At 29.9% G+C, this 25,035-nt stretch overlaps 2 protein-coding genes across 2 annotated transcripts; one reads left to right on the top strand and one right to left on the bottom strand.

The window, feature by feature from the left end:
* Positions 1 to 12,097, top strand: LOC134711393 (coiled-coil domain-containing protein 42 homolog). Its single transcript, XM_063571955.1, has 8 exons — positions 1 to 196; positions 1,172 to 1,391; positions 1,961 to 2,118; positions 3,100 to 3,182; positions 4,909 to 5,015; positions 5,574 to 5,744; positions 6,116 to 6,232; positions 8,021 to 12,097. The coding sequence occupies exons 1-8, from the start codon at positions 114 to 116 to the stop codon at positions 8,123 to 8,125; spliced, it is 1,044 nt and encodes a 347-aa protein (XP_063428025.1). The 5' UTR covers positions 1 to 113; the 3' UTR covers positions 8,126 to 12,097.
* LOC134711391 (uncharacterized) lies at positions 11,429 to 25,005 on the bottom strand. The gene is made up of 7 exons (XM_063571953.1): positions 24,507 to 25,005; positions 19,472 to 19,843; positions 18,547 to 18,735; positions 16,637 to 16,829; positions 15,972 to 16,129; positions 14,477 to 14,538; positions 11,429 to 13,907 (listed from the first exon to the last, which is right to left on the bottom strand). Exons 1-7 carry the CDS (start codon positions 24,595 to 24,597, stop codon positions 12,777 to 12,779), a joined length of 2,196 nt encoding a protein of 731 aa, XP_063428023.1. The 5' UTR covers positions 24,598 to 25,005; the 3' UTR covers positions 11,429 to 12,776.
* Positions 25,006 to 25,035: the final 30 nt, after the last annotated feature.

Below are 25,035 nucleotides of genomic sequence, written 5' to 3'. Positions count from 1 at the left end.
TTGCATAAAACTGTTTAGACATGGCTGCCGCCATATAACATCGAACACCTGTTGTATTTCTGTACACGCAACCATGTTACTGTTCGATTAATAATATATATCGTTGATTTCCCATGATGGCAGCTACGAGAGATGATTATAAGCTTGATTTAGATAACCGTAAACAAAATGTTTTCGTGACTCAGTTGCACGAAAGGTAAATAATTCATGAAAAAATAACCCTAAACCTCATGCACATAGCATTATTTACTTTCGCAAGACATATTGATAGTTTAGCAAATAAGAATGTAATAAAATACTGGTCATTCAAAATCCCGAGAGGGGACTCTAATTCAAACATTTTTGATAAGGAATTTAATGTTTACAAATGATCTGTTAATTTGTTGCATGCTCAATAGGCAACTGATTTAACTACTTGGTGTGATTTCATCACCTATATTATAATATATCTAGTCCATTCCATCGATTGAATACAAAAAAATACAAATTATGAGCTTCCACTCAAAACACACATGTATGTAGTCCTGCTGAAAATGTGTGAAATAATTGCCACTGGACATTAATTTAGTATCAATCAATCAATTATGATGCACAGGCGCTTGGGTACAATGTATATAATACAGATTTTTTGGGGATTTTTGTTGCTGATTAAAATATTTCTATTTTCTATTATATATATATATATCTATCACTACTGCGCATGTCTCACCTAGTTTCGAGTGATTTAAAGAACTCTACATAGAGAAAATTGAATATTTTAATAACCCCCCCCCCCCAAAAAAAAAAAATAATCTGTATCATATACTCAAGTGCCTGTGGTGTTTCTGATTTAATATTATTATTGCTTCTCAATGTCTGATATTATCTTATTCATATATTTCAAGCATCACTGAAAAGAAATAATTATTTAAAAATTACCATTAATTTCCCTAGAATTTATTTTCCATCTTGTCCATAAGCCATTTTCAAAACCATTCAACCTTTAATATTGGCATAACCTTGATATGTTTTATAATTAAACATACTTATGATTGGATGACATTTGTTAGGTATTTCTGGGAACGAATCTATTTACTCAATATACCAAAAAGATGATTCAGTTATACAAATAATAATGACATTGATTTTTAACTGAAATTTCTCAGAAAAAAAACTTTACTCTTTTTTACAGAGAATTTGAAGATGAGGTCACTGCCTTCCCAGTTGTCAGCGAGTCTGGAGACAGACTTCTGGAAACAGGGGTCAGAACTCTGCAGAAAACTTTGTTATTAAAGAAAGAGGTAGAGGTGGCTAAAGTCGATGCAGACTTGGAAGAAGCCAGAAGACTCTTCAGGCAACGTATGGAAGAATGTGCACAAAGAAGAATACGCATACAAAAGAGAAGGCAGGAGGTATGGTTATTGGCATAGTTTTTAATTCAATAGGACTGTAACTTTACAGTCTGAACACAAAAACTTCAATATTATTGCCATTGTGCATGAACCATGCAAAAATCAATCATAAAATACAAGGGTCTTACAGCAAGGCATCTTTTTGGATAAGCCAGTTGCTCAAATCTAAATGATACAGTGTAACATGGGTTGTCATATTGAAGACAGTCTTAAAATAGGTTTTGAGCAGGAAATATGGTGACTCAAAGTGAAAGTTTGCCATAATATATTTTTTCAGGACTGAAATTTGCTTTTTTGAAGATTGTTAACTTCATATGGTTGTAACCTTTGAAAGTGATGGATGATTAGAATTAAGTTTTCAGATTGAAAGACCATTATTACACTTAGCTTTTTGAAATTGATGCACCATTTAATTTTCAGCTTTTGCAATACATTTCTATAATCTACAGTACTCCTTTTTATTCTGTGAAAGGTAATAAAAATAATTTGGTTCATGATTAATTCTAAACTACATATGTATATATTACTGTCCAGGGCTTACTGTAGCACTAATATGTTTTGCATTACAGATTAAACATCAGATTGCTGACTGTGATAAATATATAAAAGAGTATGATGCTAAAAGAAAGAGAGCCATTCAGAAATATCAAACAGAAGTCATTTCAAAAGAACAGAAAACACAAGAACTTGAACAATTTAAAATTGAACTGGAGGAATACAAACAAAGGTTAAATTTCATTTAATGTACATTTGTTTTCAAGTATATTGAAATTATTTCTATTATTTATAAGACAGTAGTAATGGGGTACCCCACATGACCAATGAGGGTAAAAAAAATGTTTAAATGTAACATTTATGATAATTTGTAAAGTTGTTAATTTCTGTGCCATTTAGTCTCTTGTGGAGAGTTGTCTCATTGACAATCATACCACATCTTCTTTTTTTATATTAACAATAAATATTTGATGGTAACAGTAGCTTCAAAATCAGATTTGACCAATGATAATATAAAATTATACCTCATTTGACACTAACAGTAGCGAAAAAATGACATTGGGCGATAGATGATAAAGGGCAGTCCTTCCCTCTTGTAATAACACACACAATTATAAGGTTTTAATTGTAGATTCTATTTAGATAAGAAATTTTATTGACCGCCTACAGCGGCAAGATAATATGAGTTACTGAACAATTCCATTTATTGGTTAATATTTTTTACTAAAAGTATAAAAAGACACATATTATTGTATTTACAAGGGAGATAATTCAGTTTAAACACAATATCAATTATCTATAATTTTTGTATCCATTAGTATGTTTCCATACTTAATTTATGGAATATGTAACCATTATTTACTTCTGAACAATTAGAAATCAGCAATAGTGAATTTACATGTACATGTATAAAGAATTACTGCTTCTTTACTAAGTATTTGATGTTTAGGAGTAAGAACAAACGTTAAGACTGGTTGACCAAGAGTCAGAATATTTTGTCGTGTAGGGTGATATCTCTTCCTGTGCAAAATTACCTTGTAAACTAGAAATTTGAACACCAAGCTCAGCATGTATGTCTAGTTCAGCACAAGGTTAATATATATTTCACATATTCTTATCTTTTATTCTCACTTTTAATATGTTTTCAAAGGCTATATCTTTTAGTGTAAATATTTCCTTTTTTAAACTTTATTTTACGAATTATATATTTCAGACAAAGATACCTCAGTGAAAAAGTAGAGAGATTTAAAAAGTATTCAGATTATATGATCAGTGTTACAGAGGCTATGCCAGATGGTAAGCATAGATTAAAACACAAAACGTTATTAAAAATTGATGGGTTAACTTAGACACAAAATATTACTAGAAATTTTAATTTTGAAAAATAGTTTCATTCTCAACAGTATTTAATTGGAAATCATATTTTACTCTGATTAAAAAAGCTCAAACAAATGAGTCTTATGTGTTAAACATGTATATCCTATTCAATTTTATTTTTTAATTGATCAAACAACCAATTTTTGAAAAGAAAGCCTGTACATTGAAATTTCATACAGTTTACCATACCAGAGCCCAAACATATTTACAGAAAAAACAAAGCTTACCTATATGTATTAAAGCTTGTGTTTTCATCTCATTGACATTATTCAGATTTTTACTTTAGCTCATGAAATTACATTAGACTTTGATATATATATATATATATATATATATGATATCCCCTTTTGTATATGAAGATACATTTGTTGAAACATTAAAGTTTCATAGTAAATTTATACAACTCATCAATTATTATTAAGTCATCATACATAATTGATAATTTGATTATAGCACAATCCAGGTCACATTTCAGAGGTATTTATTTACACCTTGGTATAGGTTTACTTTTGTAAAAAATAATTTACATTTTAGTGAATACATTTACATAGATTATTTTTTTATTATGCCATTATGTATTAATGAAATAAAGCTATGCTTTTAAATAATTCTTCCTTCCTCTAGCTTATTCATCTGGTATTTAGTAGGAAAAAACATTTAAAAAAATCCATGTAGAAGTAACAGGTCTTATTACACAACTAATAAAGGTTTTTTATTAGTAGATTTAATATTTATTTTGTGTATACAGCTTTCGGTGTATGATTTTACTATGGATCTTGAAAGGAAATTCATAATGATATATAAGTCTGAAGAAAAGAAAAAAATGAACCCCAGTCCAGTGTGTCAAATGAAGACATTTTATAAAATTTGTATTATAAACTTCTGCAAGAAAGTTACTAGTGAATAAATAGTTCAAAACTGTACATTCAATTAGTAACGGTATCTCATTGACACAGATGAAAATTTTGTAACTGTATGCCCTGCCTGTGATGATTTCGGTGTAATTATGTTTTCTGGTTGTATTGGACTAAACTGTTTAGTTAAGGCTGTTTACCATGAAGTTGTGATATAAATAGTTCAAAACTGTACATTCAATTAGTAATGGTATCTCATTTGTTACTGTATGCCCTGCCTATGATATTAGAGTAGTATTGGACTAAACTGTTTAGTTAAGGCTGTTTACCATGAAGTTGTGGTTAAATATAAATGAAGCTTAGTACATATGTTCATTTTGATGTGAACATTTTAGAATATATGCCAATTTAATATTTTGTCTTCTAATCTCTTTCTTTATTGCATCTTCATTTTTTCATATTTTTTTCTTTATCTTGAATTTAAAAATATTGCACCTGCATGTGGTGATACAATTAAATATATATTATACTGCAACCATGGTATTTGCTTTCTGAAACTCAGTATGCACTGTATACAAATTGTAAAAGACAGTAACTGACTATATAAAGGTAGAGTAATAGTGGTCTTTTATGAGTCTTGGACTGTAGTCAAGATTTCTTTAACCTTAACTTTATATGTTATAAGATATAAGCAAGTGAACTTAATCCTCATTTTATATTATAAAGTCAAGTTCTGATTATTTAAGCAGTTGAGGATAACTCTCACTTTATGTTATTGTGTCATTTTGTAGATTATATAGCAGCCGAGGACAAGGTGAAAGGATTAATGATGAGACATAAAACTTTAAGTGAATCTAACAAAGATCTTATAGATAACCTAGTCAATATGGGTGATGAGGTTAGTAATATTCAACAGTCCTATTCAAAGTGGTTTAAGACACCTATGATTGATTTTTGTTCAATGTTCAGTGGTAAATATTACATGCATATCAAGATTACAACATGTTAATCGAATATATATAAAACAATTGATTTATTGATTAATAACACACAGAGTCAATATGGGTGATTGGGATGTATAGTTTCTCATGTCTATTTTATGTTTACTCTTCGTTCTTACAATCATTTTAACCTCCTGCTAAGTGTTGAAAAAGAGAGTCACTAATGGAAGAAAGAAAGTATTGATAAAAAGCATATCTAGTCAGTACTGGCAATAATTTTTTTACACATAAGATAAAACATTATGTGCTCTTATTTCCATTAAGGTTTACATGATTTTTAAGAAATGCATTTTTTTTAAATTTAAATGACATTTGACTTGAGAAAAAAATCTGTCAACAAAGGTCTGTTTATCATATGATAAAATATGGTGAATTATTTTTGGCCATTGTATATATATAGATTAGTGTAGATTAAAATTAGAATAGTTTTAGCTTCATAAATTTTTTTTCTTCAGTTGGACACATTACGGCAAGAGTTTGAGAAAGAAAAATCAGAACATGATAAAGTTAAGATGTCTAACAACAGAATATTATCACAACTACAACAAAAACATGACAAAACACAGAATAAAAATAAACATGATGAACAAGAGATCATGTTAAATAAAGGAGATCAAAGAGAAAAGGTTTGTTTTCCATATTTTAAAAAAAATAATTTTTAAACATTTGTTGTATTGATTTAATATATGACTAATTTTTTGTTAACGTTAAAACACTATAAAACAGGTCAGATATATAATTATTTTCAATATGCAAATTAAATAAGATATTGATTTGTTAAAACATCAATGGGTTAATAATTATTTTTCATGGGTTATGGGAAAAAATATATTTTAAATTTGTGGATAATGGATATAGTTGATTTGTCAATATTTTATTACAAAGCTACAGAAAATTTGTACATCATAAAACAAATATGGCTATAATTGTTTTGTATTATAAACAAGATCAAAATTACAAGTGACTAATTCCATTTTTTGCATTATTTTTTTTACAGCATGCAGATCTTGGTTTGATCGTCATGGCAATCAATAATATGGCTGAAGGTTGTAGAAAATACTATGACCCACCAGTAGAACAAATGAAGTTTCAAGATAAATTACTGAGAATCAAGGTAGGTAAATTAAATGCTTCCATGCTCGTGTTGATCAAAATATAAACTGAATTAAAAAAAAAACATTCAACGACAACTTGATTTTTAGAGTTGATAAGTTGAATAATATGTTATTAAATAGTTTTTTACTCAGAATATTCAGTCTTGACTTCATGACAAATAAAATCATGTATTTTGATTATATTTTCCAATAAATGTCGCAATTCTTGCTTTGTCAAAAAAGAATGTATTTTGCACAAAATAACTTGTAGGAATGTCTGTTGACTATAAATAGATATAGGAAGATGTGGCATAAGTGCCAATGAGACAACTCTCCATCCAAGTCACAGTGTGTAAAAAATGAACAATTATAAGTAAAAGTCAGGGTTGGCAAAGTATTACCCGCCCGGGCAATACTCCCAGAAATGGGTAATACTGGGCATTACTGGGCAATATGATTTTTTATGCCCCACCTTCGATAGTAGAGGGGCATTATGTTTTCTGGTCTGTGCGTCCGTTCGTCTGTCTGTTCGTTCGTCCGTCCGTTCGTTCGACTGTCCAGCTTCAGGTTAAAGTTTTTGGTCAAGGTAGTTTTTGATGAAGTTGAAGTCCAATCAACTTGAAACTTAGTATACATGTTCCCTTTGATAAGATCACTCTAATTTTAATGCCAAATTAGAAAATTAATTCCAATTTCACAGTCCACTAAACATAGAAAATGATAGTGCAATTGGGGCATCCGTGTACTGTGGACACATTCTTGTTAAGCACATTTTAACACAAAATTGTTTAGAATTGGTGTAGTTTCATAGTATTCCAGCTAAATATATATACTTTTTATACAGATAATCATTGAGTCCTTTCTAGAAGAATGAAAACTTCAATTTCATTTAGTTCCTAATTAATTCTGTATGTAAGCAGAATGCAAGATTTGCACATTTAAGGATACCATGTTAATTACAAAGCATTGTTTTACAGATAATCAAATTTTTTCATAAAAATGCATTTTTTTAAGTGAATTGTTATTTTGATTGTTATACATGTTATACATTCATATTGCTAAATAAACAACCTAATGGGTCATGCCATAAAAATTTATATAATTGAAAGGGCTGATTATTGTTACATAAACAAATCTGTGTTGTAATCTGAATAATTACTTATGAATTAGTGACAGTACATATACATAAATTTAAATTAATTTTTTTCTTACTTCTTAATAAGAGTTGTACTTATTTGAAAAAAAATAAAAAATTTGCTTTATATTTACAGTCTGACCAATCTAGACAACTAAAACAAGTTACATATTTCTTAAATGTATTACATTTGTGTTTGATCACTGAATCCTCTATGAAATTTAGACCAGTATTTGATATTACCCAGTATTGCCCAGTATTACCCACTAAAACCCAGTAAAACACGGGTTTTCCCAGTATTTCCCACTGGCTGGGCAATACTCATAAAACCCGGGTTTTTGCCAACCCTGGTAAAAGTATGGATTTCAACACAGAGCCTTAGCTCACACTGTACAGCAAGCTATAAATGGCCCGTAAATGACTAGTGTAAAACCATTCAAACAGGAAAACCAACGGTTTTATCTATATGAAAAAAAACCTCTCATGAACCTCTTTAATTCTCTACATCATAAACCATGCTAAAATATTTTTTTTTTTTTTTTTTCTGCATTGCCAAACATTATTTAAAAGCAGCATAAAGGGTTTATAATCTATATTTTATCAGATAGACACCTGGTAGTTGTCTCATTTGGAAATCATACTGCATCTTCCCATGTTATTATTTGTATTACAGGAACATTTAAAAGACAGAAAAGATGTATCAAAGATGGCAGGTGGTGGGAGTACTTTACAAAGCAGTGGGGATGAAAATAAATCTAGACATAAAAAGAAAACGTAGCTCAAATGTGTAAGAATGTGTGAAAATGTGAGTGAATGAGCAAATGTTTTGTACTGTAAAAAAATCACAAGAATAAAATGTAAAATTAGTTCCCATACACTTTATATGCATGTATATTTTTTTTATAAAAAAACACACTAATTCAAACAAAAAGAATTTATTGCTTTTAATGCTGACATTTAATGTTTTTTTCCTGGATTTTTTTAAAATGTTTTAGGTTTCTTGTTTGATTTTTTTTTTATATGAAGTTTGAATTTGTCCATGACATTTCGTACTGTAAGATATTTAAATACATATCAATAATTTTATGGTGTATTTGTTGCAGTCATATCAGCACAAGGTGCTAATAAAACAATATGAATGGCCTCATTGACAAGTTTTTAGTCTGTTTACAATTGTTTTGAATATAATTTTTTTATACAAGTTTTCACTTTGTTTAAACAAATTTTATCACAGATTTTGTTATCAGTGTTGTAATTTTTTTTATGCTAACCCATAGAACCAAAGATTTTAAATGTGCTAGATATAATTAGACAATATTCCTATACAAATAGCAACCCTTTGTTGTTTGAATGCTGTGCATACTTTGGTATAAGCAATGTTGTTTTTAATTATTTTTTCCTAATTTTTTACAATCTATAAGATAATAATATTTTGTGGATTTTTCATTTGCAATTAGTTTAAATTCAAAATTTAAAAAAAAAACCAACCAAAAACAACTTATATTTTTTTAGCAGAGTAAAAAAAGTGTGGAAAAAATCGTTTTCATTATTCTGCATTTTTCTGACACTGCCGAAATGTTCTTTTCTAGTTCGAAAAATGTTCTTATCTATTAAAGTAATCTATGATTTTTTGATAATTGATGGTGCAAAGGAAAAACATGTATGTTGTAATAGCATTGGCAATTTCTAGTTGTACAAAGTTTTATTTTAGAAGATAGAAAAGCTGAACAATCCATTCTTTTTTCATAAATGTCTTACTGTCCATGTCTCCAGCATGTATATTCAACAAAAAGGTCAACCATGTATGATGTTTTAAGCACTGTTGAAAGTTTTTCTGGTGTTAACCTAATTTTCATGGTTCAGTGATTCACTAAAAATTGTTGACCTATATTATTGTTAACTTAAAATCTAATACCTCTGTTGTGACCCTTTTTTTTTAGTTTGATGCATGTACTAGTTTATATTGACCAAACACTTTTTATATTATTGTTCAGCCATGATCAGCTACACACATGACATTTTTAGTCAACTCAAGAGTATTTAATGTGTAATTAAACATAAATTATAATTATTACGTGAACCAGATGGCATTTATGATATGTCTTGCTGTCCTAAAAATATTTCAATCAGACTGAATAAATATAATGCCAGTGAATTATTTTTAGGAAACGACAAAAAAGTTTATAAAGATGAAGATTTTTTCAAGAGTCATTGATATCAGCTCAAATGAATTGTCAAAAATGTTGTAAGACATAACCCTGATTAAAAAATAGACTATATGTAACTATTAAAATTGTGATATTATATATTATTTTTTATTAACTTAACTTCAACTGTTGTACTTCATGGAAATCTGTATAACTTCATAATTCAGATTTTGAGTGTTGTTTTTTAGTTACAAAATAAGTCAATGCAAAATTTTTGATGGACAAGAAATCCACACTGCCAAAATATATAAATATATGTCATAAAATTTGCATTAAATATTTTTTTTTATTGTGAATTAGATAGAAATTAAAAGCATGAACAACTGTTAGTTTTTGTAGATTAGGAGCTGTTAAAAGACAATGACAATGGTCAGCAAATGGAAATGATCTAACCCTTTCTCTATCATATGTATAACAATGACATTTCTACTCATTCCTTGACCCATACAAAGGCTCCTTTTATCAATTCTAATATTTTTTTAGGGGGTGGAGACAGATGCTTAGGTACATATTTCTGATTAATTCCATTTTTTGGCGCAGACAGGAAAAGTTATATTTTTAAACAAGTTTGTGTACATCAAGAATTACAAGTATTTGTGATTTCATTTTGCATTTTTCCTGTTAACAGTTTCAGTCATAATCAATATATATGTGTAACAACAACTAATACGCAAGACACTTGCCACATTATTTTTTTGTAAGATGTATTTTTTTTCATTTATTTACTGTTTAAGTACCAGGTTTGTACTGATGTTGATCTTTGATAAAGACATTTTTTTGTAGCATGTTTTGAAAATGATCAGATTGTTACCAGTTTCAAATAATGTATAAATATCTGATACATGTCAATTTTATATCACGTATAATTTGCTGTTTCAAAGTCTAATGCATTTCGGGGTAATAATTTATCAAATTGTTGTGGTTGGCTGACAATGTCCAGAACAGTGGGAATCTAGCAAATTGTGTGATGCTTCTTTTTTTTTTTTTTAGAAGCATTGAAACTATTCCTAGTTCTTTAGATTCTGAAACTGTACATGAAGAAACTTGTACTGTGGCATAAAATTTCATTTCACATGATATCACTATCAATGTTTTTTTTTTGGATACATTTGGAAGTTTTCAACAATCATGCTTCTTGTAGTGAATTAAACACCAACATGAAATGGGGCATAAATTCCAACAGGGACATCCAAATAAATGAACAAACAATTGCTGATCTCAAACAACAAAAACATCTTTGTTGAAAAATACAATGCATCTGGTAGGGAATGGAAAATTTATTGCTGTAATGATAAATACATTTATCTAATATTTACACAATTTGTACAATTTTATCAATATATTGTTATACATATGCCTTAAAAATACACATGAAAGTCTATTTTGAATTGTTATTTTTAGTCTTTTTATCACATCTTCATAATGCATAAAAACAGATTAAAACGTAATCAAGTTTTACACTCAGAAAGCATCAAACTTAAACAAGCTACACAATGGATGTACACATGATTTAAACCTTAGTACAATATGTGTACTGTGGCAAACAAAATTAAGCACTAATAAACTACTTTACAGAACCATTGGATTTTGAAATCAACAGAATATACCATATGTATGTTGCCTTGATGTAGGCTATTCTCTGTGCTTTCTGCAGTATACATATAATCCTTTCAAACTGGAAATGAGGGTTTTTACTTTTGCCAAACCAATCCTTGTGCAATTTTTTTCGCAATAATGGAAACAACTGAAATGTACTTCACTAAAAATTAAATATTTAGTTAACCTTCACTAAGGAAGTCCATGAAAAATTTGGTATCCCATGAATAATAATGCATCCACAGAACTATCTGACTGATTTTTTTATCAGATAGCTATAATGTTTCACTCACAAGTATGTCTTACATCTAAACAGGATTGGAACAGCACAATGAAAAGGTTATAAAGAAAAAAAGCACCAAGCTGAATTTGAGAATAACATGTGTACGAAGATCATACATTTAAAAAGCAGCCAATTCATATCAATCCATTTCATTTACTAGTATATAAAAATATAGACCTTTTACAGACTTTTCCGTAATTGAATGTAAGTTTGTACTATTTAGAAGTACAAATGATGACAACTATTTGCCATGCTATGCTGAAGAATTTGATCCATCCTAGTCCAAATAATTATGACATCTTGAAAGGATATAATTCGTCAAAGCAAAAAAAATAAATAACCTTTCAAGACGTCATATTTATTTGGACTAGATCCATCCCAGCTCTGCACATTATAGCAAAATAGAACAGACCTAAAAGCATATAGATCATATTTCTGATACCGACATAAAAAAGATTTCAGTAAGCATGATTAAGAAAATAAGTAGCCAAAATTCTTTAAACATTTACGTACCAGTAACAGTACATAATAACTTATGGAATAGTTACAATCTGATTACAATATAGATCTGGAGTTCAAGCTTTCCTTACAAAGACAACAGTCCATTTCTCTTTTTGTTCTGGTGATTGGCCAATTTTGTAATGAAATTTTAGCCTTCAAATTTTTTTAAAAACCAGATGATCCTTAATTTGGGTCTCATTGCTGTATTTTTGTAAGCATGAAAGTCAAATTATAGTGCAGTGAAAACGGGAAATGAAGTCTAGCGGGACACAGGAATTTACAAAAAAATGAGAATTGCTTACGTTCATAGTGTAAGCGGGATACGGGAATCTGACAAAACAGTACCGTAAGTGGGATCTGAGATCAGAACCCCCAATGAGACCCCCTTAAATGTCTTTAAAGCTGAAAAGAGAACTGAGCATCTTAGATCCTTTTAGACAAAGCTTAGACACAGGATATGTATTAGAATCAGATTTCAATAGTTCTATCATATTAAATAATGAGACAGATCATAAAAACCATCACAACAAATAAGACAAGTTTCAAGTACAAAATATCAAATTAATTTGAGATCAACAGCAGAAAGATTTCATAAACAAATGTTAGCAAAAAAATAAATAAATAAATATGCTATTAACCAAATAAAATTAAAACAGTATTTTAAGATTCAGGTTTGATCTTTTTTCCTATGTGCTAACATAAAATATTATAAAAGTTACAAAATACATTTCTGCTTACAATCAAATGTTTAACAGAATTGCAATTTATTTTGATTTGATTGAAAAATGAAATGAAATGCAGAATCAGTTTATAAATGCCTATGAAGTTAACCAGTACTAACATTAAACTTTTGTTTCAATATTCTGAGTTAATGCTCTAGATGTCTGTTGACCCTGAGCTGCTGTAATGCCTGACTGCTCATTCTGTATCATATGCATGTTTTGTTGAGAGTGCTGTGTTGATTGGTTGATATGTTGAGAAGAATTTTGCAACTGAGGAGCTGATTGGTTGATAAGTTGACTAGGGTTTCCTTGAGACTGAGGTGCTGATTGTGTAATATGCTGTGTTAAGTTCACCTGTTGCTGAGATGTTGTTGATTGACCATGGTGAGAAAGAATTGGCTGCTGTATGAAAGGCACAGATTGTTGGATGTGAACAGGGGGTTGCTGGTACCTCATAATTTGCATAGATTGAGGCTGCAGCTGTCCATAAACTGTTTGATCCTGCATTGCAGGAGAAAGGGAAGGTGGAGGCCTATGCATTTGCATATGAGACTGTAACTGTGGCTGCGTTACTGGTTGTCTGAGTTGAACTTGTTGCATGGGTTGTCTATATTGTATTGAAGGTGAATAAACAGAGACATTAGCGGTGGTAGGTGAATTCAAAGGTTGATTATGCTGGGCATGGTACTGTTGTAAAAGCTGCTGATACTGTTGTTGAAGATGTTGAATTCTTTGTTGTTGTTGTGACTGTAATTGCATCTCTCGTTGAAGTTCTAAATGTTCTTGTTCTAGATCTCGATTGACCATTATCCTGTTGGGACCATACATTGCTGTAGGCTGACTGTATATCAACTGTGGTTGTCCAACACGAGGATGATCATTTGATATCACAGAAGTCTTAGGTTGTTCATTAACATGACTTTGCATGTACAACATTTGCTTAGATTCAGGTTTTTGAGACAGAAACTGATCGTTCCCCATTGGATTTATTGGAAAATTTTGCCCCATTGGATTGTTCATTATAGAGAAAGGTAACATTTTATTCCCAGTCGTTGATACAGGAAGCTGTGGATTTTCAACTGATTGTTTTAGCATCTCAATTTCTTTTTCCTGCCTTCTTCTTTCCATTTCTATCACCAAAGCCGATCTAAAATGTTCATATTTCAGGACAATGTCTTCTATATCTTGTCTATTCAATCGTACTAGCAAGGCATCAAAATGTTCTAGTTCATTTAAACGGAATAAATCCCACTGAAGATTAAAAAAAAAAAAAAATCAACATAATAATGTCTCAAAAAAACATCAACTACCATTTTTAGAACACTCAAGTCTGATAACCCCATTAATAGCAAAATTGAATATACGTTCAAAATCAAAGAAATCACAATTGGTTACTATACTACATAAAGTAGATTCATTTTTTTCATAGTTCGTTGGTCAATGCTAAGTTTTCCTGGTTGAGATCATTTCTAAGAAACTATTAATAACAGATAAACTTTATTTGGTGTATGGAATGATTGTAAGGTGTACATGTATTTCTGGTTTGTTTTATCTAACCTTGACCTCATTTCTTGGATAATGTCAAGTTGATGTGAAACTTAAAGTAAAGCTTTATATTTAGGACTATAAACATAAATTAAATGTTCAGTAAAGCAGGCGTACCATCACAGTGTTCACTTCTATTGTGCATTATTCCTTTTTCTTTATTTTTTTGTCTATCCCTTTTTTATATTTTTTGGTCCAATATTTTCTTTTTTTGCCCAGTATTCTCAATTCTTTATGCCCCATCAACACCCTCATGCAATTATATAGATACTTACCTTTAGTTTATGGTCATGTTCAGGAGCACCTCTAGAGTATACATGTAACCATTGAGGAATTGCTGCAACAAAATGACAATCATAAAACCAAATGCTATATGAAAAAAACTCTGATAAAACATGTCTTTGAAAGCGTTAAATTCAAATTTACTTTATATGAGAATGTTTTGTTCCAGATAAATATTCTAAATGAAATTAAAAAACAAAACTCTGAACAACTACAGTAAGTGTAAGACATGTCAAAATGTAATATATCACAATTTTCTAAGAAATCAAAAAGTCTGTTGTAATGAGAAATTTGAATGTGCTTAAAATGAAGTTCTGTGACTTTTAGTCTTTAATAATAAAATTTCAACAATAAAGACAACAACACTAAAGTATTTACTGCAAAGTATCTGTATATTTGGTTGACATGTTTCACCTTTAGATAGGCTCCATCAGGACAATGTTGCATATAAAATTTACAGTGAGGTGCATTTTTTGCAGTTGAGCGGTTAACCGGAAGTGTAAGTATAATTAGGGTAGTTAAGGTGACGCTATATAAATAGTGGTATCCACTAGTTTTTACCCTATCACACAATCACCACTTCAGGTGTTGGTTCACTTATATTTTTACAGTTTAATAATAAAGTATAACCAGGCCACAAACTGTGAGTTTTTCATTCTAAATTTGTTTGGTCATCACCATTTTTATGCCCCTACCTACAATAGAAGAGGAGCATTATGTTTTCTGGTCCGTGTGTATGTTTGTCCTTCTGTTCTGCTTTAGGTTGAAGTTTTTGGTCAAGGTTGTTTTTGATGAAGTTCAACATGAATCTTAGTACAGATGTTCCCTATAATATGATCTTTCTAATTTAATGTCAAATTAGAGTTTTTACCCCAATTTCACAGTCCAGTGAACATAGAAAATGATAGTGGAAGCGGGGCATCCATATACTGGGGACACATTCTAGTTTTCAAATAACACCTTACTACAAGTGTTAACCATTTCTGGCAACTGGTTAATAATAGTTCCAACTTAATTAAGTCTTATTTGAAGGATATCAAGTGAAGCTACCAATTTGAGCAGGCATGTAATTCTATAAATCTAAGATATAGTCACTTAAAGCCAGCTACAAAAATTAACCTTAATATTTTTTTCTCAAGGAAAGAAGTGATTTTACAAAAGTATATTTGCTTTTTTAAGTTTTTCCCGAAAGTATCCTTAATTTTAGTGCAAGAATGACGTTTTTGTACCATTCAACACTTTAAATTTGTTGTTATAGTACATGTATTGTTTTCTGCTCTTTGGTTGGGTTGTTGTCTCTTTGACACATTTCCCATCTTAGGTGGATCCTGGGGGGGGGGGGGGCGTAGGCCCAACATTTGTGGGAAAAATTTGATTATATAGGGAATCACAGAAGCATGACTAGAGCCCCCTCCCTAATAGGCTAGTCAATGGACTCCCTAATGAAAAGGTCAGGATCCGACACTGCTCATTGTGATTAATATTTACCTGAATTTAGATATGGGTTCGCTGGGACTAGAACATTGGGCTGTCTAGCTATAGATGGTCTGTACTCCAATGCACCTGGTAATGGATGTTGGAAACTGTGCATGTTTGGTATACTTTGTGCACATGGATGAGGATACTGAGCTGTTTTCTTTATATGACTAAAAGGAAACAAACCAAAAAGTTATGAAAATAATATTTGTAAATTAACTGTTTTTTTTGTAATTCTAACAAGAGTCTGTCGGATAGCAGCAAACCAGATTTTTCATGCATGAAAATGATATTTGCAAATCTGGACCCGCAAACAGGAACAAGTAAAAGAGTAAAGGTCTACAACTCAGCAACAATGAAAGCTAAAATTGCGAAAATCAAACTTGACCTTTGTTTAGTAACAGGACACAACATATCAAATTTTTGAAAGATTTTGTGAAAGTCTTTTCAAGTTATTGCACAACACTGTTTGGCATTCCCTGGCCCATCTGCACACATGTTTTAACCTGTTTTCCTTTGGAAATCTAGTTAAAATGTACATTTAAAAAATATACAGTATAAAAAAAGAAATTCATCTATAAATAATCAGCATGTTTATTTTCATGTGTAAAATCATCCTATAGATATTCTTATAAATTGCTAGTGCAAAAGAATCAAGATTTAAAATCTTTACTTACTTGACATAATACACTCCAAATTCTTTTGATTCTATCCTCTCCCAACCAGTAGGAAGACTCTCCTTCTCTAATGGATGACTCCAGTGTGTGGTGTGAGTATTGTGGTCAATGTAATATTTGCGTCCTCGGACTGTCCAGTCAATTGACCATCCATGAGGTAATAGCATGTCTTGTCCACAAAATCCACCTGAAGCTATTAAGACATAAATCATTATCAATTATCTGCTAACACAATATTCTCTCTCTTATAATACTTTTAATTTATATACATGATACATTGCATTATAATATATGTTTTTTCTACTTGTATTATATTGTTAGGTAGCTGTCTAATTGATATGAACCCATTTTGCTCTTTTTTTTGTGATAATTGCTGATCTGATAAGTCAAGCCTTTTCAACTAATTTTAATAGTTTGTTCTTATATTGTTACACCACTGTTCTATGTAAAAGGAGGATTGAACACTCTTCTATATGTTTATCCCTACCACATTCATTTTATGCATGTCCAGAACCCAGATTTTGTAATCCAATGGATGTTGTCGCTGTATGCCATAATTAAGTGATTTTTTTTACTGTTGCAGTATAAAATAGGCCTTTGGTTTGCTTTTTGAATTGTTCTTCAATTTTTCATTCCCAGCCTTCTATAGCTTACTAATTATAAATGATATCAGTTTGGCTCATTGTAGAAGTTGTAAAGTTACCTGTATTTCATATGATTCATATCTTTGTCCTTTGGTCTTTGATAATAGTCTCATTTTAAATCATACCGCACCTTAGTGCTCAGAAATAAATAATTGAGCTCATTTTGATTTTGAACGCAACTAAAAGATTAAAGATTTTGTAATTTTATGTACCAAACAAGAATGTGTCCAAAGTACACGGATGCCCCACTTGCACTATCCTTTTCCATGTTCCATGGACCGTGAAATTGAGTAATAATCTAATTTGGCATTAAAATAAGAAAGATTATATTATAGGGAACATGTGAACTAAGTTTCAAGTTGATTGGACTTCAATTTTATCAAAAACTACCTTGACCAAAAACTTTAACCTGAAATTCCTACTTTCATTTTCTATGTTCAGTGGACCGTGAAATTGGGTAATAATCTAATTTGGCATTAAAATAAGAAAGATTATATTATAGGGAACATGTGTACTAAGTTTCAAGTTGATTAGACTTCAATTTTATCAAAAACTACCTTTAACCTGAAATTCCCATTTAAATTTTATATGTTGAGTGGACCGTGAAATTGGGGTCAAAAGTCTAATTTGGCTTTAAAATTAGAACGATCATATCATAAGCAACAAGTGTATAAAGTTTCAAGTTGATTGGACTTCAGCTTCATCAAAAACTACCTTGACCAAAAACTTCAACCTGAAATTCCCACTTTCATTTTTCTATGTTCAGAGGACCGTGAAATTGGGGTCAAAAGTCTAATTTGGCTTTAAAATTAGAACGATCATATCATAAGCAACAAGTGTATTAAGTTTCAAGTTGATTGGACTTCAGCTTCATCAATAACTACCTTGACCAAAAACTTTAACCTGAAATTCCCACTTTCATTTTCTATGTTCAGTGGACCGTGAAATTTGGGTCAAAAGTTTAATTTGGCTATAAAATTAGAAAGATCATATCATAAGCAACAAGTGTATTATGTTTCAAGTTGATTGGACTTCAGCTTCATCAAAAACTACATTGACCAAAAACTTTAACCTGAAATGGGACGAACGGACGCACAGACGGACGCACAGACCAGAAAACATAATGCCCCTCTACTATCGTAGGTCGGGCATAAAAAAGACCATTATCATATCCCCGTAATTGAATAAATTCATGATGCTTTAAGAAATGATCAGAGGAACTTTTCTGATTCAATAGTTCTGACAGAAACAAGATTGAAGACAAACCTGATGTTACTGTAATTGGATTGTCTCTCTGGGCAGATGTGTATAAATTCTGCTGGGTTGACATATTTTTCTGAGCATACAGATTTCTAATCTCCTGGTGATGTTGTTGTATCTGATAATTCTCATCATACTGGCTGTAAGCCTCTGTGTTGAAGTTGCCATGGTAATAATTTGAGTTGTCATCAAAATCTGGAAATAAGAACAAAAAAAATAGATGATTTTTTAATGATAAAAAATTGCTTAATACAATAGATTGGTATTAAATATGACAGAACTTATGTTATGCTCTAACACCACTCTACTAGTTACAATCATCCTTCACCTAACTACAATCTGTAGGTTGGTTCATGACTGTCATATCTGTTTTTCATAAATTGTATTGAAGGCTGTTCATTTTCTCATTTGAACTTTTCATGTCAGAGCCTTTTATAGCTGCCTAATACGGTATGGTTGTTTTCTCATTGTTGAAGGTGGTATTAAATTAATGGCTACTACCGACACTATTTGAGCTCTGGTTGATAGTAGTCTCATTTTGTGATCATACAACATCTTCTGATCTTCATATAAGAACTAGTCGCTTTGTAGTAATTTTCAGTTTAATTATCTCCCCTGTTAAAATCATTGATTATCATATTTTTTTGGCATTTCTAAATATAATATTTAAATTAATTGTAAATTCTGAATTTCCATAAAATGATAAAGCAATCTCTGTTTTGTCTTATATTTGGAAATTTACAAAAAAATGGACACCAATATGCCCTCATACATTTGAATATGCTAAGTTGTAGGTAAACCAAAAATATAAAATAAAACAACCCTCATCAAGATTCTATGAATAGACAGATCATAAAAATGTAACAGATCATAAGATGTATTACTGTTGTAAGATTTTTATATATGTGTTTAAATTTCAAACGTAAATTACCTTCTCCAACAGTTCCCAAACTTGGAACATTTCCAGACAACTTTCTGACACCAGTATTTCCTGATTGGTATCCAGATGATGAAGACTGACCACTTTCTGATCCAGTTTCTAACGAACTATTTGAACCTGTTTGAGCATTCCTCTCCGATATGTTAAGGTTTTGTATACCTGTTGAAAGATGACCAAAAGTTTGACTAGGTAATCTAGATGGACGTTGTGTTTGTGGAAAATTACGGAGATCATGGTTTGTCGGTGGTGGATGCACACTTGGAGGTCTGTATGATATTAAATTTGTTGCTGCTTGTTGTGGTGCATAAAACGCTGGAGTTTTTACACTTCGTCTGACAGTTTGACGTACAGGTGTGTGATAATCTGCAAAGATAAAAGAAATTTGTTAACATATTATTATGAATTTTTTTTAAGTGCATTTTGTAAATAAAAAAAAAAGGATATCATTGACATAAAAAGTCTGAGATATAGGTAAAGGCACTTAAGTTGAATCCACAATGAAGTTTTGTTTTCTTAATGTTGTGAGAGTCAAAGATCAGTTTTTATGTTTTTTAATATCACATTAAAGATAACATTTAAGAGAAAGATTTACAGTAATTAAGGGAAAATGATATTCATTCTGACGGTACATGTCGTAACATTATAAAATAAATGCCCTGAACATATATAATTGCTGGCAGAAGTGAGCATAGAATGATTTCAGAATGTTTGTAGAAAGCTTTGATTCTGCTTAAAGTAGTGATGCCCAAATACCCATGTATGTCTTATCTGTAACAGTATTTCTTGTGATCACTGTTTATTAGCTATAGTATATAATTTATATAACAAATAGGCTGAAATAGCATACATTTGTATATACATGTATTTTAAAAATTTATACTAAGTTAACTATATAATATGTAGAGACAACAACATCTGGGTTACCGCAAGGTGATAGTTTTATTGAGTCGACATGTTTCTATTTCTGTTAATTAGTTAACTATAGTCATATTTGTTATGAATTATCTTCAATTTAAATGTGTTACCTGTAAAATGAATGCAGGATTATTTTTTTTATCAAAAGCTGTGTGCAAAGGAAAAAAAATAATCCCCAAATGCACACAATTGTTATGCATGTCATCCAGATCTATCAATATTTTCCAATGCAGATATGAAATCAATTTTAACAGATGAACAATATCTATTTGTTGATTGAAACTCTACTCAATTGTCAAAAATTTCAAATAGAGGCCCAGGTATATATCTTTATTTCTCAACAAACCATGTAAAATCTGCATACAATGTACATATATGATATTTGTTTTATTAAAGAGGGTTACAGTTAATACAATGAGTTTTAAATTGTTTTGTCATTTTGTGATATGGAATAATGCTGTAGCCCTACATTTAATAATTTCAATTAAGTTAATAATTATAAAAATCTACACTTGCATTTTTGCAATAAAAAATACCAATATGGTGAATACACATAAAAAAATATATGCCAATGATATAGTTAATTTTCAAAAACCCTTCAAAACTTGTATAATTATCAAATTAACTTTATTCAGTAGTTTTTCAAGACAGTGTCTGGTTTAAACAATTAAATAATCCAATTCATTTTTAATGAAATTGAAATTGAAAATGAACTAGTTCTCCCTAATCATCAACCATTCACTGGATGATTAATATTTAACACCTACATGTAATTAAGATACCTGATTTAATTAAGACAAGCTAAGCGTACCTACTAATTACAGGATTTGCTTAAATTACCATAACAAACATATTTAACATTCAACTTCAATAATCTCAGCCTATGGAAATTCATTTGGTATTCTGCAAATGCTAAACATTGATATACACTGTTATAAATTATTAAGGAACATATGAATGTGATTCTTTTGTGAATCCTAATATTATTAATATTGTAAAGTAATAATGGTGTATTAGCTAGTAGATTCATAGTTCATAATAAAAATAACATGTGCAGGTGGCCATGGTGTAGTAAATGGGTACTGAGGTATCAGGTCCTAGTCCATGCCTTGGTTTCGTTCACCCACAGTCTGTTTTGCCCTACTTTTATCTATTAGTATTTTTTTTTTATATATTCTAAATATTATAATTTAATGGATCTAGACTTTATCCAGATATTTATATAGTTAGCATGGTTAGTGTTGAGGAAAATATATATTTTTTAAAACAGATAAAAAATATTTTAAAATTAATGGCTATTTTATAGAATTAATACATTTCATCATGTTCATTGTTACTTTAATTTTTATTCAGAATTACTTTAAATGGCTGTTGTTTGTTATTAAAAATTGTGATTACTACATGTGTAGTTAAGTTTCCTTGATCTCATTAATAAGCAAATTAGTAATGAATTATTTTTTTTAATATCAAAAGTAGAGTTAGGGGGCATTTGTTTTGCAGCTATAGATACATGTATGCTTCTTTTCAATTCAATTCAAAATATTTTATTGTTCAAATATCAAATGTACATTTAAACAAAGGGATTGGACAAAAGGTAGTGCCTATACAAATCCTTTCCCATACAAGATGGATTGAATAACATGCATGATAGTATATAATTTTCTGATAAGTTAATAGATCATACGTTGTTGCAGTGAGTCAGGGAGGCAGTTCCTCCACTTCTTGAAGTATTTTTTGTGTATACATATATATATAACTATGTGAACAAAGTTAAAGCATGACCTACTGAAGGTGATGTCGAATTTTATACCAAAATAATAAGTGTTGGTTAGGAATCAAGTAGATCATAAAGTGATTTTTACTCAAATTCACAAGCTCACTGCAACAAAGTTGTTCTATTTATATGAATAAAAAGAATTGATTGGCCTTTTTTTGCAATACATAAATAATTTAGTGTACCATCTTATTACATGACTATTAATTTCTTGATTTTTGAAAATATAATTACTAATACAAAAAATAAAATAAAATATATATAAATTTATTTGCAAAAAGATTCTAAACACAATTAGTTGTTTTTTGTGTTAAAAGTTAGGTTTGTCTTTAATTAAGACTAAAGAGTGGTACACTGTGGTTATAGGCTGGTTTCTAAACAGTATAATATCACATGAATTATTATAAAAATCTTCCAGTTTCATGAATATATTGTTGTACATATGTAAATATCTCTGTGTTTTCATCAATATTTAAGTCTGAGCAACCCTGTAGTAGGACATCAAGATTGACATTTTTAAAGTTATTTATTTTTCGAAAGAGCTCATATTTCTGATAAGTGTAAAATGGACAAATATAAAAGAAATGAAAATTATCTTCTACTGGATCTCCACATGCACACATAGAGCTGTCCGACAAATGATCACAGAAGAGATGATCTTTTAGATCACTAGCCTCATTTCTTAATTGGCAGTGGATTATATTAACTTTACGTGAACCAGTGGAAAAGAAAACAGTTTTCTTTTAAATCCTGTGAAGCTTAAAATATTTTTAACTTCTCCATCAAATGAATTCCAAGTGAATGCTTCTTTTACCTCTAAATCTATAGTTGTTTGATCACTTTTTTAATATGGAAATGGATTTTCAGCAGTTTTATCATGTTGAATTCCTTTGTATTTAATATGTACATCATAGTGCAAATCAACAGAAAACAATGAACATAAATATTTAGTAACATGTTCAAAAAACTTTTGCATATAATCTATTCAAATAATGTACATTATAACAAGACTAAAAAATTAAATTAAAATCAAAGCATAGCATATATGTAACGGTTTATTTCTTCCTCTGTGATATTTTATCCTGAGGATAATTTATCACGGTATTTTTTTTCCAGGCATGGTATTTCACAGGTAGAACCTTTCCAGAGGAGTGAAAATCTATCTGTGTTATGCGGATAGTATGTACCGGTATATATTTGCCGTATCATATTTCACAGAACCATGTGAAATATACTCCTATTAACTAGTATGTAAGTTAGTCGCAATCAATATATACCTGACTTTAATTGTAAAATGTTTCACAAAGGTAGAACAAATTTGCATAACTTATCAAAGGGAGGTAATTATATATGAGCAATTTATATTTTAAAGATATTAATATAATATATTCCTGAATCTATTTCATAGTGAAATTTTTCCTTGAATCTTATTTTTTTTATATTCATTTATATAACAAGATGACTTACAACATGAATATTTAATAAGACAGATATTATTTCACAGGTAAATACTATCCAGCTGTTAAAATTGCTTTTGTTCCAATTTATTGTTATGCTATTTTTATCTGATTTCCATATAATCAACAACAACATCTTTGTCCCCAGACTATTCATATAGTTAAAAATATTATCATAATCAAATTCTTCCATTACTGTTAACAGTAGTAATGCAACTATATTTCTACCTTTACGTTTTAATTTATATTTGTACTGAGATCTGAAAACAACTCACTTTTACATGTATTTTTTACCTTATTTAATCATGATATTATTTCACAATTATGATCTTTGAAATTATTTCTGGTTTTCTTTCTTATGTTTAATGATAATTTTCTTTTAAAAGAATGATATTTACTTAAATTTGTTTAGGATTTTTTTTCAATGATAATTTGTGAAATAATTCCCATTAAAATACGTTTTTTTTTTACAAAATAGGTTTAATTCAAATACACTTTTATTATTTCATAGTATTTGTAAAGGATAAGTTTTTTTTCTAATAACTATTCAATAAGTTAACTACCCAGATAGAATTTCACTGCAAAGGAAAAAATATCCCAGGGAAATATTTTCCTCTGGATAAAAAAATAATAACAACTACTGTGACATTTTTTCCTCCGGATCAAATTTCACCCGGATATAATTTTGCTTTACATATAAACCAAAGGCGAACAGGTACTAGGGTAAACCTGAACATAGGGGAACAGACCAAGTTTCTAGTACATTTTGTTAATGGCCCTTGTAATAAGTGAATTAGCAAACGTCACTAAAGTGTTGTTTTTGTTACATGTATATAACTCCTCTATTTACAAACCCTAACAGAAACACTGTGTAACTTACTTCTGAGCATAGGAGGTGTGTCTCTCTTGACATATTTCCCTGCAATACCATCGTTGATACCTGATGATGATTCTTTTTTCTTTGACAGCATACTATTTCATTATTTTGTATTTACTACTAATATGCACATGCTTTTTTGATTAGTCATATCAATATTAAGGGTCCTTATTCATTGCTCCTGGTTGGAAACTGTAAACTCGTTTAATTTTTCAATTTAACTAAAATACCATTTAAGAGTATATATGTGTATACTTAAAAAAATATGAATTGTCAACTTCATCAGTACATTTCACTTTTTGCACAATGGAAACGCCCCATTAAACTTTAAAAAGATATGTTTGGCACACTTTACTGAGCCAATTCATCTATAAATATTATATGTATCGATTTTTTAAATTGTTAACAGTTTTTGAGTAGTTGAAATATGGAAGAACTCGTAAATTCCAATTCCTAGTTTGTTGACAAATCTGCAAGTGCCCGGGTAGTGTTAAATATGTCACTGAAATTGGGCCGGAAGTGACGTTTAATA

Source organism: Mytilus trossulus, chromosome 3 (assembly GCF_036588685.1).
Source record: "Mytilus trossulus isolate FHL-02 chromosome 3, PNRI_Mtr1.1.1.hap1, whole genome shotgun sequence".
Classification (NCBI taxonomy): Eukaryota; Metazoa; Mollusca; class Bivalvia; order Mytilida; family Mytilidae; genus Mytilus; species Mytilus trossulus.
Note: the sequence above shows the minus strand (reverse complement) of the source record. Positions and strands in the feature narration are given on the sequence as shown.

Excerpts from the sequence above, each read along its gene's own strand:
- LOC134711393 (XM_063571955.1), top strand. The coding sequence starts at position 114 with ATGATGGCAGCTACGAGAGATGATTATAAGCTTGATTTAGATAACCGT. Across the intron at positions 1,392-1,960 it reads TACAAAAGAGAAGGCAGGAG|ATTAAACATCAGATTGCTGA; the intron begins GTATGGTTATTG and ends TTTGCATTACAG. Across the intron at positions 2,119-3,099 it reads CTGGAGGAATACAAACAAAG|ACAAAGATACCTCAGTGAAA; the intron begins GTTAAATTTCAT and ends TATATATTTCAG.
- LOC134711391 (XM_063571953.1), bottom strand. The coding sequence starts at position 24,597 with ATGCTGTCAAAGAAAAAAGAATCATCATCAGGTATCAACGATGGTATT. Across the intron at positions 19,844-24,506 it reads CACACCTCCTATGCTCAGAA|ATTATCACACACCTGTACGT; the intron begins GTAAGTTACACA and ends TTATCTTTGCAG. Across the intron at positions 18,736-19,471 it reads TTTGGGAACTGTTGGAGAAG|ATTTTGATGACAACTCAAAT; the intron begins GTAATTTACGTT and ends TCTTATTTCCAG.